Below are 15,316 nucleotides of genomic sequence, written 5' to 3' on the forward strand. Positions count from 1 at the left end.
ATCCGCGGGCTCGGGACAAGATGGGTTCTCTGGGTTTGCTTGCAATACAAAAGTAATGATGGTAATATAATAACAGGCGTTGTGATAAGGAACACCAGTACGAATAAAGTGATGCAAGCTTGCGTATGGAAAATAAATATGCAATATCCTGAGAGGAGGAACATGATCAACGCCTCAAGGTAATCGTCATGAGGGACCTGACATTTGCAGTTTCCAGCTTTACTTTCCACGCCATCGTGACCAAAAACAATCACGAGGTCACTTCCCTCAATCACCGGCTGTTATTCCTTCACCAAATAGTTGAAGTAGTGTCCTCCGCACAGCCTCTGCAGTATTGATTTGCTTATTCAGACCTCACCCCTCATCCTTTACCAGCTCTCCTTGCTTCCTCCCTCTAGTGTGCCTCTCAGTCTGTGTCCTCAAGTGCCTCCTATCCTTACGTAACTCAGAAAGGCCCACTGCATACAGATGAGGGAGATTCTTGGTTCACAGACATGGGAGAGAATGAGGGTTGCCGGCAGCAGCAGAGCACCACTGACACTTACACACAAGGCGAAGCAGACAACAAACCTTAAGATTTTTCCCCCTCATTACAAGGACTTTGTGTCTATGAGCCAAATCGTGTGGGTGGACTACTCACAGACTCCTGAACCCAGTCCTTCTTGTCCAGCATTTCTCGGAGTGTCTTCAGGATCTTGATGCAAAGCTTTTCCTCTTTGTCCATAAGCTTCTTGGTGTGTTTGATAAGCCTGTAAAAAGCCATAAAGGTTTTATATCAGTGCTAATCATATTTTGCCTTATTTTTTAAAAATCTGCTGGCAAAATGACACTGGCAAATAATCCATCAAGTCTCATAATCGATCATACAATTTCTGCGTCAAATGTAAGCTTGAGAATGTAATGAAATGAAAGATAATGCAAGAAAGTGAATGGCTGAATCGGTGTAGTACTGCTGGCATTTGTCTTACATATTTAATAGAACAACTAACACTTAATATTTGTAATTTAGACTAGCAAGTGCAAAAAGTATAAAATGTTGGGATGGTTCCTCCGTTTTCACCAAATTGTACAGTTCAGTTCAGCCACCACTAAACAGTTTGGAACAATGAAGCCTAACAGATCCATGGATAGTGTGACATCATAGAGCAACCAAATACGAGTTCAGAACAGAAGAGGAATGCAAGGATGGAAGAAATCTAGCATTGTGCGTGTTCTGTCTTGATGGCATTTATAAGATGAAAAGATGACAAGGTTTGTTTTGCAATCTATGCTAGTCTTGTATTCTCATAGTAGTGATTATTCTCGGTCAAACAATCAACACATTGTTATATGTTAAGCATCGCTCAAGCCAACCCAGCCCCAACGTAGGGTGGCAATAGCTATCTTATTTGAATGCAGTTCTTAACATTTTTCTTTTTTGTAGATTGGTTTCATCTGTGCTGTGGGATTGAAGGAGGGGGGGATTTAATGTCTGAGGGGGGTTTCTGTTAGAAAGTTAAGAAAATTTGAAAACAATTCTACATATAAGGGAGGTGGCAGTACCTCACAAAAAATAAGGCCATTGTACAATAGTACAATTCATTTTGAAAGTATTACAAAAGTGATCTGAGATTGCTAAAACCAAACAGATGTGATGTGTTGACAGTCCTAACGGAGGTCCAAGGTGTGGCCTTTATAAGGGTGACTTTTAATATGGGTTAGAGTTGATAAATATTTGAAGTAAAATGCATGCAATAAAAGAACATTCAGCTGCAAATGAGTTTGATGCAAGTTAAAATCATCTCAAACAATGACTTAGCTGTACTTTTTAAAGATAATAGAAAGGATTGGTAGGTCGGTGCAAACAAAGGGAAAGGATTGCTAAAAACAATACAGTGATGTTCACAAGTTGGGAATGCACTAACCCTGACTTATTTTTAATTAGAATGGCAAATTGTTAAACCATCAAGATTACAATAAAAAAAATTTAGACATCTAAGGGAAATGATTTGTTATTAAGGGAGCCATTATGCAACTTGTAATCTCCAAAAGAGTTTCAAGTACCCATTGGGAAACAAGTGGAATAAATCCTTATCAACTGGCATCTCTTTATGTAGCAAAACAACAAAAAAGTTCATAGAACTTTTAAATGACAGTTGTTTTTTTTGTGGAGATGAAAACATGTCAACTGAACCTTGTAAAGTTCTTGTTTTACTTAACCTGTTGTGATCGTTCATGACTTACTTTGACATGAAAGCTCCACTCTCACAACGTAGGCGAGCGGCTTCTGGGAACAGCAGTTCAGGACTGTGGAGGACATCCACCAGCACAGAAAACTCGGCCTGAACCATCGGACTAAACTGCTCCTCCAGATGGGACACAACACCCTGCACACACATGCAGGCACATTCGTCAACTGATTTTGAAGCAAAATGGACTCAAAACATTATTTTGGTTTTTCAACAAAATGTATGTAATCGGTGCGCAAAAGATAGTGTCTCTTTGATTTTAACATTCATTTTGCAGAATATTGCCTTAAATATATGCACCAAAGAAGTACTCTAAATCGGAGGGCAACCATTGTATGCTATACATTACGTAAAAGTTTTAGTAGATTTGTCTGCGCTTGTTTCGATGAACATCACAAATACATGGTACAAAGAAAGACGATAAAATGGTTTCATCACAGAGCAAAAGATGGTTTTGGTTTCTGTCAAGGATTTTTTGGATCTTCCGTCCTGCTGATAGCTATTTATTAGATAATCGATTAATACCTGCAACTTTTCAACGATGGTCTTGTAGTCAGGACCACCCAGGTTCTCCTTGCGGGGCCGCGCACGAGCAGAGGTTCTCCAGTCCTTTGCTGCCCGCTGAACCATGTTACTGTGGACCTTTAGAGACAGCGTGTTGACTTGACTATCCAAGTCAACTGGGATTGCTATTGCCCGTGCCTTGGCTAAAAAAAAAAGCATGCAGAATTTGTAGTATTTAGTTTTCAGCCAAATGAGTCAAAAATGTTGGGCTGTCAATCAAATTGCAATCGCTCAGTCCTTACCAACGTCAGCTAGTGTTCTGATGCAGTTCTCAATATTTGCCTTCTGTGTGACCCACGTGCAGCTGTAGAGCCTGAAAGCTGACTGGAGCAGCTTGACAAAGATGGATTGGTTTGTCTGTGGCAAAGGGAAGACATAAGACGCCTAGCAATCAAATGCAGCGCTAATTTCGACAAATAAACATTAAATACCTACTTTCAATATGCAATTAATAAACAGCCAAATACTAAATGAAACTTTACAACTAAACTATGAAAGTAGCTAAACTCAGCAAAGCTCCTAATAAAATCACTGCATATTACCAGTTGTCACAAAATGAATGGCAGCGGGTTATTCGTCCCATGTTTTGCTTAACTATGTACTTTATGTGTTTAAGTATACCTGAAGGTTGGAGTGGTTGACAGAAAATGGCGAACTAAAAAACCCAGTGATGATGGCCATCACTGGCTCCGTCACATACTTCTCAAGGGCCAAATCGGCATGGCTCCGGTCTGTGGTAGTGTTACATACCTAGAGATACAAATAGCGTATGATTTAGCTGGTCCTTTCGTTGAACACAACGAAATTGCGACTTGAGATATGAGCCTTACTCTGGACATATCAACCAGGATATTGTCAAACAGCTTCCAGATATGATTGGAGGTATAGATTTCTTTCATTTCTACTTCTGTGTCTACATAACAGTGATTGACAAAGTTCACATACGCAGTTTTCACCTGTTAGGAGGAAAAGAGAAGAATGAAAACATTTACCTAAACATATCCATCTTTTGGCCCATTGTTTTATTCATTGCTCTGCTCAAGATGTTTAAGATTTGTGAAGTTGACGTATGACAAACGTTTGCTTTCTGGATAGTTCTGGCTTGGCATGACTGGACTTTGTATTTATAATCAAAGGCGGCGCAATAAATGTTCCTATTTAAACAACGATTGAGCAGATGAACAATGTAGACTTTACCTCTGGGATGCAATTGACATCTGTCACAACTTTGACAATGTCATCCAGTGGTAGCAAAGAGTTACATTTCAGCTCAGTGTAGACATTCTTGCCCTCAGTGCAGGCAGCAAGCAGCTCCACAAGCGTGTTATGGTAAGCAAGAGCGCCATCTTCATCGGTGCGCTCACGCTCGGACGCCATCATCTGGAGCAAGACTGGAAACGAGGAGCGGTCATTGTAGAACACCAGGACATCCTCGCCCCCGTTCACAAGCTGCAAGATGAACAAGAAAGAACATCTTTCTTTTTATTATCACAAGCTTGATGAGCTCAACCTACTAGTTATTTGAGAACATTGCGAATTACAATATTTGTAGAAACAAATGATGAATTAATGAGTTTTACTGAACATGATGCGCTTTACACAGGAAGCGGACAAATGGTTTGTAATGACTAATTGACAGACTGCTGAAGAAAATACAGTATGAAGATTTCATAGACTGATCCCTCACCTCAGTCATAACTTTGTCCTGACATTTCTTCACATATTTCCCTTCAGCTTTCACAATGGTTTGGAGGAACTTCAAGTACAGAACATGGCGCCCGTGCGTTTCAATGCAGTGAACAAAGTGATTAACTACCCGGTCGCTGATTTCATTGCAGAGCTGGTAGTAATTCATAAAGATGTGACGCACTGTTTCAGCTTCGAGTAACTGTTGAGAAACAAAAAGTCATATTTCAGTCTTATGAAAATCGACAAAGGGCTTTTCACGGTAACGTTTTAAAAAATGTTGCAGGACAATATACTAAGTAGTAGTGCACCACAAAAAAATTACAAGTACTGACGTTAGAATATTCACTGACACTAAGTAACAAAACTTGATGTCTTGCAATTCTGATCAAAATATTTGGTTTTGAACGTCACCAAATCCAAGACTTTCTATCGTAGTCGACCTGAGTGTATGCTTACATTTAAGACATTACCTGCACCGAATGTTTAGAGTGCGTATTAGTGTCGTAATCTCGGGTACGGACCAATTTATTTCTAAACTTGACACAGTGTGACAAACTTGGCCAATCACAGATTGCAGTGACCGTCAGAGTGAGAAAATAACAGGTCAATCACTTTTCCATGCACGCCGCCCACACGCACGCTCAGTCTGATTGACCCGGCCGGGCTAAGAACACAGCCCCCTCGCACTTGAGCAATTACTCAACTAAACTTAGCAGCAAAATGAAAATAGACACTCCTTAAGACAAATGCTACATTTGAGGTTTGCGAGCAAGTTTAAAAAAATGACATAGTCCACCTTTAAATTTTGTAGATAAAATGCCTTTTTCAGTTTTATTCTAATGCTTCCCTAAATATGATTGCAGTTAGTCATAATCATACCCACCCCTGGAGTAAGGAAGAGATTGAGGTGTTTGTGCAGCAGAAATTGGTTCTGATGATTCCCTCTGCAGAAGTTCTGCAGAAATGTATGTGCCAGGGCCATGATTTCATTCATCTTCTCATCATTCTGGGGGGGCAAAAAAATCAAGAGAGGTGATGGGAGATACGGCCAGCCAGGTCGAGACAAGTTACTTCGCAGTTGCGGTTAATGCTCACTTTTTCAAAGGGGATTTGAAGCAGGTCCAGCACGACAGTATGAGCCCCCATGTTTTTCAGAAGCCTCTGCTGCTGCGTACGGATCTTTTTACCATGGTAACACAGCTTACTGAGACGTAGCAAGATCTACATACGAGACACAAAGAACACTTTATTGACATCTGCCAGCTGGATATCCAATCTTGAGACAACCTGCCTCTTTGACAATCTTGTAGTTGTTTTTCTTGTTGCTATCTATTTGAGGTTTATGGTTCCCATCATGGACAATGCTCAGTCCAGTCTCCTGGCAAGAGACAAAGAAAATCAGTAATTACAACTTGGCAATTTTATTTGCATACTCAAAGATGCCTTTCATCGGGAACATTCGATTTTGAGGATTTTCATGAACATTTTTGTTTCAGCCAAAATAAACATGCGACACCAGAATGACTCTGGACAACATTAATTTTATAATACATACGTATATTTCTTATTATAGGTTCTTTCTTTGAATAGTTTTGAAGGCCAAAGTATTGATGGCCTCTTGATTTGAGTTTTTATTTATTCAATACATTGAACTGTATTGCTAAATATATGAAAATGTAGAAAAAAAAAAAGAGGATAAAATGACCTTGCCTCAAAGGTTGGGAAATGTTACTGTCATCGCAATTGTAATATTTCAACTTTGTTGTGGATACCCTTTTATTTACCTCTATGAGTTGTTCTTTGCCCTGTCCGTCACCAAGGTCTTCACTGTTGTAGACTCCGTTCTTCTCCACCCACAGTTCTGATTTCTCAACAGTTAGACGCAGTTGGTCAAGGTCAGCCTTAATTTGCTTGTAGTTCTCCACGTCGTGCTCTGAAACTAAGAGCTGGACCTGGAAAATACACAGACACACAGGAAATTAATCAAGCACCAGCAGCAATAATATCTTACAATACCCATATAAATCCTTTAAGATAACGCTGTACTTAATTAACTCGTACCAAAACGTTTCAGCTGAGCAAGACAGATGGTTGTGTACCTGTTTGAAGGCCTGCAGCACTTCAGCTTGCTGACTGAAGTGTTTGAAGATGAGCTGCAGTGAGCCAGATACCAACGGAGGATAGTCTTGCATCATGAGATGGATCAGAACCCTCAGGAACGTTCGGCCACCTTCATCATCAAGCTCCACTGCACTTAAGTCAGAGCTGAGATAAGCGGAAACTTTAACACTCACACATGTCAGGTTCAGGTGCAGAGAATGACGAGCATTATGCACAAGAAGCATTGGTATCATTTAATTTGGTTTTATTGAAAGTATAAAGGGCGTTAGTAACACAACGAGCGACTGTGGATATTTGACCTACCTTCCAGCAAACATGCTCTCTGCTTTAGTCGCAATCTCATCAATGTCAGGCTCAGGAGCTGGAGACACAACGTGTACAGTGGAGAATTTCAGCTAGAGAAGTGACATCTAATGACTAAACACAAATCTCAAAAGACATCTTACGCGTCGTGATGAGGAGCACATCAGTTTGTGAAACAGTGCTCTCTGACACGCTCTTCTCTCCAAACTCTTTCTTGTAGATGGACAGCAAATATGTGATCCTGTAATCCAGCCGCACACTCAGGATGAACTACCAAGAGAAGTGAAAACACACCCAAATTATTCAACGGATGAATTAGCATCAGATAACTCTTTGCCCACTAACACGAGAACTCATACTTGCAGGATCTCTATGATCTTTAGCTTAGTGTCCATCACCATGACGTCCTCAGTGTCCAGAAGCATGTGTCCTTTGCCGTAGCGCAGTGAAGGAGGCGTGTCAGGCAGCCCTTGTGGCACACCTCGACTCATCACCATCTGGGTCATCATTTCTCCAACACCGTGGATCGTACGCAGGACATTGTTACCTGCAGGAGACGACCACATTCACACATCTATCTAGGATTTGTTTACATAGTACATATGTTTCAGGCAAGCCACATTTGTCCAGCAGATAATTAGCTACTGTTTCAATAGTTTATAAAAATGACTACATTTTAAACGCTTTGATGGGCTGACCATCAATCCAATTTTTCATGGAACTTCCAGTTGACTTTGGGCAAAAAGCAGATTAGATCGTGAACTGGTTACTAGTCAGTGATAGGGCACAAATAGAGAAAGACAAGTCTCAGATTCACACTGGAACTGAGAGGGAATTCAACCCATGCTGACTGCACCGAGGTCTATGTGAGGAGCTAATCAGACTAAAAAGAATAAATAAATAAAAATAACTGAGGCAGTAAAATAAAATCAGTAGTAGGAACACGCACCAGCCTCCGGACTTTTGGTGAGCTTGTTCATGAAAGTGAGCGGGTGTTGAACAATATCCAGTATGGCCAGTAGAGTGCGAGTGAGTCGCAAGAGTTCACTAAAGCTATAGAAACCAAAGTAAACCAGGTTACGAGCCAGATTCACCACCTAGAAGAGAGAAGGGTAAATAAGATAAAGCCATTCAAAAAATGTACAATAGGAAAGTAATTTGTGTGCTCTATTTAAGCCTAAAGACATTGTAAGTGGCACAATTATATGACAGATTATACTCAAATTTTACGAGCAATTTGAAAGATGCATACTCTACCTTTAATTTTTTTTTATAAATACAAAGCACTATCAGAATTTATGGTAGTGAAAAAAAAAATACATATACAACAGGAGATATTTGAACACATTGAGAGTACGTACTGCTCAATTGTAGAATTAATTTACGTGTATAGGATTTGCTTTGCAATTCATCAGGCTTATTATATACCTCTAGAGTAAGTTCATTCTTGTCTTTTTCCCCAAATGGATAAGGTTGGCTGACCACGTCTTTAAGGTATTCATCAACAAACTCCATGGTGGGTGCAAACTTCCTCTTCATCTCCTCTCTCGAGGTATCTGCCGACTCGTATTCAAACCTGCAGAGATACACAACAATAATAGGCAGGTTATGGTTGGCAACGTATGCTCGCGCCATGATGTCATCACCCGTCTGATGCTCACTCATGAATGGTGATCTTGGATGGGATCTCAGTCCAGAGTCGTGCATAGCGCACGGGAACCACAGCTTCTTGTGGGTCACGGTCCACATGCATATGTAGCATGAGGCGGCAGAAGGATGCTCGCAGGTTGTAAGGCAGGCAGTCATCAAACATGCAGCGCAAGATGAGATCCACAGGAAGTTGAGAGGAGATCTGATTGATGGCAAGGTACTGACGGTCCAGGCACATTTTAGCAAACAGGTTCAGCTGATACCTGACAACAGGAAATAAATGAGTGATTAGAAAAAGGCTGGTATTCTGCAGTAAAAAAAAAACTCTGGTCCTTTTTTTAATCATTTCTCCACAGGGCAAAAAAAAAAGTTTTAGCAGATCAGGGAAGTAACAGCCACCTGTAGTAAGAGACGATATCTACATCCATCTTATGGTTGCCTTTGGCATCCTGAGCAAGATGGCGGATAGATTTGCCGTGAGGCTCCTTGTGATTGTCGATCCAGTAGAGCCAAACCTCCTCCTCTTCTCCATCCTCCTGCGTCAAAGAGGACTCCAGGGGGGTCTCTGTATTTTGGATTAGTCTGGATGTGTGAGGGTGACAAAGACTAGTTGTTACAAAACATCCTGACATTAAGATGCTTTATTTGTGGTTGAAAAAGGGGACAACGGTGGCTAAATTTCCTTTTGTAAATAAACATACAGTGCAAAATGAGAAAAATACTACATTCGCAGGTATGACTTAAGTAATATAAATCCCACATGGTGTAACGCACCTTGTCTGGATAAGGATATCTGCATTGGCGGGGTTGAGCATAAATTTGCAAATCAGCTCCTGTGTGACAGGAATGGCCGTCTTATTGGACACACACAGATCGGAGAGATAATCCAGGAATCTGAAAGAACAATTTACTGGTTAAGTTCAATAAAATATCTTTAAGGTCATACAATTCTACAAGTATACAGCAAAGTGTTCAATTCTTTTTTGCACCGATTTCTACTTCCTTAGTTGTTGAGATGTGAGAGATAACCATGTCATACCTGGGTTCTCTATTCCGTCTTAGAAGGTTGACAAATGTTTCAATCTCTTTGGCTGTGATGTGTTTTTCCAAGAGCTTGCGGTTGTTGTGCAGCAGAGCAGTGATGGTATCTTCAGCCAGAATCTCATATCCAATTTGAGACTGCATGATTGAGAACTTTTTTGCTATATACTCCTACATGAATAGAATAGAAAATAGCATACATGTTATTGAATTAATAATACGTAATGGGACAAAAAGCACAGTGATATTTATGAAATTATTTGGTTTGGCCATTAAAAAACTAATTTTCCATCCGCCTAATACAGTCACCTAGTCATTTTTGTGTTAATTTTACAGATTGGTTTTGTCAGCTCCCCTATATTCATTCATATATGACTGAACTTACAAAATGTCCAAAATCGTTCTTAAAAATATGTTATTTGGTTACTCCATAAATGATCATTTTAGAGTAAACAGAAAAATTAGACAGTCAGCCTTCATTGTTGAGCTATTTCGTAATACTCTTTATTCACATAACTAAAATATTTTTTCACCTCATCTGAAAATGACTGTGGTTATTCTCGTTAATTGATTAATTTCACTTTTCAAAATGCAGTCATTTAAGACTGATATGAGGTATCAGGTTTCTAATTGATGTCATATGTCCAGCAGCCCAATACCCCAGCAAACCTTTTTTTTTTCCTCCTACTGTAGACATTCTGGTAGAAGTTTTACAAACTCTCCAAGTATCCTTAGACAACCTTGAATACTTGTGTGTCTAAACTCAACACATTAAGACGTGCCTGGTTTTTGCGATAGTCCTGCTGAGAGTGTCGCAGCACTCTGTAGCAGAGTCTCAGCATATACTTGAAGTGGGAATAGCGCTGGTCTCCCAAATCCTCTAATTTCAACATGGGGCCATCACCCTGGTCTGTGAATGGAGCTTTGAGGATACCAAAGATCTGAGGAACAAACAGCTGGATGAATCAATGTACCTTTCACATCCTTTTATGATTTATAGTTATGTTACATGCTCTAGTAATAATGTCACAAATCATTTATTTTATTATTATTTGCACTGCACATCTTTTTCATGAACAGATCAACCTGCATTGGCTGAACTGTTAAAAATGCATGAACAATCTTAAATAATGCTGAAATGGCTCATTTATTGTTCAGAAGACAAAAAAAAAATACTGTATGAATCAAGGATATCATATTCCTCTATTTGTTGTTTATTTTCTAAACACCAAACTGCCCTTTGGAGAAATTTGAATTAAGTCACTTTATCCATGTACTGTAAATCAGCCTTAGAAAATACACGTGCAAGCGTGTGAAGAAAACTGTGGAGATGCAGTGTATGTGCTGACCTGAGCGAGGATGTTCTGTTCTCTCATCAATTTCTGCCTCTCTCGGTTAGGTGTGGAAGTGACCACGGAAAGAACCTCCTGGCCATTGTTTGGAACCACACATACGAAGAAAACCAGGTCTTCCAGCAGCTTCGTCAAAAACCTGCAAAGAACGTTCAGGGACAAAAAGATGAAATTTCGAACTCACAAAACACAAGTTTGTGACCCTATTGGACTTTACCTTCTCTCATTCTGAGCAATGTTTCCATATTGAAGCTTCCTCACAGTGGCCTCGAGTACTTTGCTGGCATCGTTGGCATAATCCAAGTCTCTGACTTCCGAAAAGGGAACGGATACAATAGCAAAAGCTTCCTTATCCTCTTTAGTGGAACAGGTGCCAATCTATTGCGAGAACCGCAAGAAATGCTGACATTTATCTGAGGTCACTTCACAGTAATTGGCTGTGAGCATAGATAGGGAAACCTTGAGCATGACTGGACGCTCCTCTTCTGCATCAATGGGCACGTTGGTGCTGGTCACCCATGTGTTAGTGCACAGGTGCCTCAACCTCACATAAGAGTTTCTGTGAAACAGTTGATAAGGTGAAGTCTCACATCTAGAAAGGCTTTTATAAATTCCGGAAATTCAGACACCTTCACTGGGAATTAAGGGAAACAAACTGCATTACAATAATGGCTCCTTAAATGGAGTTGGAAAATATCTCGCAGATGATTAGCATAACTCTATTTGATCCAAACATAGTTTGACTCATATCGCGTGCATGTTTCGTGCATTCCTCCTTTATAAGCAATATTGAGATCGCATTTTTACATTTATTCTAGTGACAATACATACGTATTTTAAAACACAACGCTCATATTCGGCTTGTATATAGTATTATCCCAAAAAACATTTTATTCCCATACAGTTCTAAAATGGTCTAACTTCACAATTACCCAAATTCCAGACTGCAACTGCTCATGGCAAGTTTACTGAACTTTACAAGGCATTTTTGCACCTTTGCCCCTGACCTCTGTTGTCAATTGCAAAAGCAATGGCGAGTCCTTTAGTATTCAGATCATCGGTGCAAGCCCACATTTTACAAAAGGTTGTTTTTTGTTATACGGCAATTCCATATTACTGTTGCTAAACGATTCTAATTTGAACAAACACACTCAGGCAACCACAGTTTATATATCTATCCGTCCATCCATGTCTGACCGTCAGTGTCTCTTGGCCAGTGTCCATGTCAGTCTGTCCGTCTGTTTGTATGTCTGTCTGCTTTTATGACAAAAGTGGAAGTCACTTGTAAGATACTGACCTGGGTACCAGGCAGTCTGCCCGCTGCAGCGTGGTGGCATCCAGCTCAAAGAGGGACGCAATGTCATTGCCATGTTTGACAGAAACCAGTGTAAAGGCAATTCTGTCTGCAGCTTGATGCTTTCTCTTGCAATACACAGAGTCTGTCTCATTCTGCAACAACAAACACCCAGAGGTCAGAGATATCCGTGTCTATGTATTGTGAATGGAAAATTCAATTTAACTCAGGGATTGTCAACCGGTGGTCCGCGGCCCTATAGTGGTCCATAGCCGTATTGCAGATGGCCCTCGAAATTGGAAATGGAAAATAATTGTAATATTTTGATTTAATAATTGAAGCATTACATGTTAATTGTAATCACGTGCAACAGATGCACAGGCAAATTAAGATGTTCTTTTGTTTTTTTTCAAAGTACAGTTCTAGAAAATACACAAGAAATTAGTCAAACCGTGGACATTGTATATACATAATCACTGACCAGAGCGTTTTCTTTTCTGACGACTTATTCAGACGGGATCATACATTATTTATGACAATAACTTTTTTGGAAGACTCTGAAGAAATTGTCTGATTGACCTTTGTTGAACTTTTCATTAAGTATAAAAGCTGCATTCTGTCTTTAAAAAGGTTGACAGTGTCTATGGTCGGAAAGGTTACAAAATGCCTGATGCACTTCTTGAAACTTCACATAAAAACAATTGTTGGACTGCTGGATTACTTCATTAACGAATAAGTGATGAGTGGAAATTCAGGAAGCTTGCTGTACAGTGGGCTAAGGGTCTCCAGTGATGGTCAACGACCTGCCTAATGTAATGCAAACATTGTCATCTAACACCAAGTTAGTTCATCAAAAGCTGATGTCCTATAGGTGTCCCTCATTTATCCAAACAACCTATTAGTGCGATGCACATTGTTGAATATCTCGAGAACTCAAGGTGAGATTATATGTATTTAGCTGTGTCTCACCGTCTGTCCACTCAGAGAACACGGTTACTAATAAGCCAACTCTAAATCTGCTTTTGAACATTAGTCAGAACCCAAGTGAAGGCTAAGATTTGCATATTGTCATATTTGCAAAAAAAAGTATTTTCTTTGTCTTAAACATCTCAGGATGCTAGACTCCCCTTTTAAAAACGGCTACATCATTAGTTATATACATATATATAATGTTTATCAATAAAATTATGAACGAATATGATTTCATCAGTATTTGATGGTCAAGAAATGACTTGCGCATTTATTTTAAGAAGGCAGTGATATGGAAAGTTGCTCATACTGAAGAAGTATTAGCATGCAGACGTTAATGAGTGAACTCCACCTTACTGCTCTTTGCATGTTAATAGGAAGGGAGGTGCCTTTCCAGAGCTTCGATACACCGACACCCCCAAACCCCCACCAAGTTCACTGGTGACTCACCCCCTCAGCTTAGCACAGACGAGCAGAGCGGAGCAGACAGCACGTCTTCTACCCTTCCCACCCATTTCACAGAGTACCCCCGCCGCCACCACACACACACACGCACACACACACACACACACAGACGTTATGTAAGGAGCCCCCTGTGTGTCTGAAATTCAGCGTGGGCATAAAAAAAAAAAAAGTGTGTGAGGGTGAGACAGTTTGTGTGTGTGCTCACTGCCTGAATACAAATGGGCAAGGTAGCTAGGGGCTTAAGAATCTAGCTATAAAATAGGAGTAGTGTGCGTGCGTGTTGTGAGAGCGTGCAGAATTGCATAACGAGACAGAGGGGGGACCTGGAGTTGAGAGAAACAACTTCTTCTCATGACTCATTCTCTTGCGGTCCGACGTTATCTATGAAGTGCCCAAACTCCTTTTCCATAAATTACCAACATGGTGCAAGGGTGAGATTACTCGTATGCTATTTTGAAGCTCAATGTCATCATGGTACAAACCTACCTCTCCTTTAGGCTCCAATGATTCGACTTTGAATTCAGGGTTTTCCTGCAGAGAAAGAAAGATGAAAAGTGACTGCAAGGGAAGACTTTTCTCATCTTAACGTGGTTAGGACTAAACATGAACCAAAACTGCAGTAAAGACTGGACGCTGCCTCTACCAAAGGAAACACTGCCACCTACAGCACAGTATCATCCTACTTAAGATTGCTTACACAAGGTTAACAAAAGTTACTAACATAATGGAAAAAGAAAAATACAATAAAAACTAAAGATGTATAGTTGGATTTAATTATCCAGTATGATACTTTGCAGTAAGTAATAGAAAAACAATACAATACCACTTTATTGGTCATTCCTTTGCTATGTTCTAAAAAAAAAAAAAAAAAAGTATTTTCGCCTCACCTCCGCTGCAAGGTAATTGCCAGTAGCGAGGTGCTTGAAACGAAACAAACTGTTCCACTGACCAGCCCCACCTCTGCAGGGGTCATAGTGAACGACCTGGAAAGAGGGGGTGGGTATGAAAACAAGAAAGAAAAACAGAGAAGCATGAGAAAATCCAGAGAGAATCATCAAGTTTTGTTTCCATTGTAAATTACATTTATTGTGGCAGGATGCCAGACTTTCATCCTGGTCAAAATAGAGTCCATGCTTAATTTTAGTGCTGTTTTTAAAATCCAACTCACAGTGAATGCCAACGCTAAATCGTGATATATATTTTTTAAAAACTTGATCTGTTTATGTTTTACCTCCACTTCCCAGAGAGCCTTGGAGCTGGTGGCAGAGGTGGCAGACTGTCGCAATGTGGTACGCAGGAAGACATGCTGTTTTTTCTTGTAGTCGTCGCAGGTCAGAAACTTCTCCTGCTCCGCGTGGAAGAGCCTAACCACATCTCCCTGGGAGAAGGCACACACATACCGTAATTTTCGGACTTTAAGTCGCACCGGACTATAAGTCGCACCAGCCATAAAATGCCCAAAAAAGTGAAAAAAAACCCATATATATGTATATAAGTCGCTCCTGAGTATAAGTCGCCCCCCCCCCACCCAAACTATAAAAACAAAACGCGACTTATAGTCCGAAAATTACGGTACATGACACAGCACACTATTCTTAAGCACAGACGTACATCCAAACAGTTTCATTAAAATCCACACA

The 15,316-nt window shown here is 40.2% G+C and overlaps 1 protein-coding gene across 3 annotated transcripts in view; it reads right to left on the minus strand.

Annotated features, from left to right (window-relative positions):
* itpr2 (inositol 1,4,5-trisphosphate receptor, type 2) overlaps positions 1-15,316 on the minus strand; it is a 46,403-nt gene that overhangs the window by 23,089 nt on the left and 7,998 nt on the right. For 2 of the 3 annotated variants that reach the window (XM_061282763.1, XM_061282761.1), the window contains exons 8-37: positions 14,908-15,054; positions 14,564-14,659; positions 14,163-14,207; positions 12,246-12,397; positions 11,408-11,507; positions 11,166-11,326; positions 10,946-11,087; positions 10,379-10,537; positions 9,595-9,767; positions 9,330-9,449; positions 8,955-9,137; positions 8,567-8,818; positions 8,334-8,481; positions 7,855-8,002; positions 7,265-7,452; positions 7,049-7,175; positions 6,906-6,963; positions 6,581-6,746; positions 6,266-6,433; positions 5,773-5,859; positions 5,577-5,702; positions 5,365-5,487; positions 4,480-4,680; positions 3,990-4,241; positions 3,623-3,748; positions 3,414-3,542; positions 3,035-3,149; positions 2,754-2,935; positions 2,224-2,366; positions 641-749 (exon numbers count right to left, since the gene is read on the minus strand). In XM_061282763.1, coding sequence (XP_061138747.1) covers positions 641-749; positions 2,224-2,366; positions 2,754-2,935; positions 3,035-3,149; positions 3,414-3,542; positions 3,623-3,748; positions 3,990-4,241; positions 4,480-4,680; positions 5,365-5,487; positions 5,577-5,702; positions 5,773-5,859; positions 6,266-6,433; positions 6,581-6,746; positions 6,906-6,963; positions 7,049-7,175; positions 7,265-7,452; positions 7,855-8,002; positions 8,334-8,481; positions 8,567-8,818; positions 8,955-9,137; positions 9,330-9,449; positions 9,595-9,767; positions 10,379-10,537; positions 10,946-11,087; positions 11,166-11,326; positions 11,408-11,507; positions 12,246-12,397; positions 14,163-14,207; positions 14,564-14,659; positions 14,908-15,054 — 4,326 coding nt within the window. The remainder of the gene's footprint in view (positions 1-640; positions 750-2,223; positions 2,367-2,753; positions 2,936-3,034; positions 3,150-3,413; positions 3,543-3,622; positions 3,749-3,989; positions 4,242-4,479; positions 4,681-5,364; positions 5,488-5,576; positions 5,703-5,772; positions 5,860-6,265; positions 6,434-6,580; positions 6,747-6,905; positions 6,964-7,048; positions 7,176-7,264; positions 7,453-7,854; positions 8,003-8,333; positions 8,482-8,566; positions 8,819-8,954; positions 9,138-9,329; positions 9,450-9,594; positions 9,768-10,378; positions 10,538-10,945; positions 11,088-11,165; positions 11,327-11,407; positions 11,508-12,245; positions 12,398-14,162; positions 14,208-14,563; positions 14,660-14,907; positions 15,055-15,316) is intronic. The other variant, XM_061282762.1, reaches the window with a different exon arrangement.

Source organism: Syngnathus typhle, linkage group LG7 (assembly GCF_033458585.1).
Source record: "Syngnathus typhle isolate RoL2023-S1 ecotype Sweden linkage group LG7, RoL_Styp_1.0, whole genome shotgun sequence".
NCBI classification, from domain to species: domain Eukaryota; kingdom Metazoa; phylum Chordata; class Actinopteri; order Syngnathiformes; family Syngnathidae; genus Syngnathus; species Syngnathus typhle.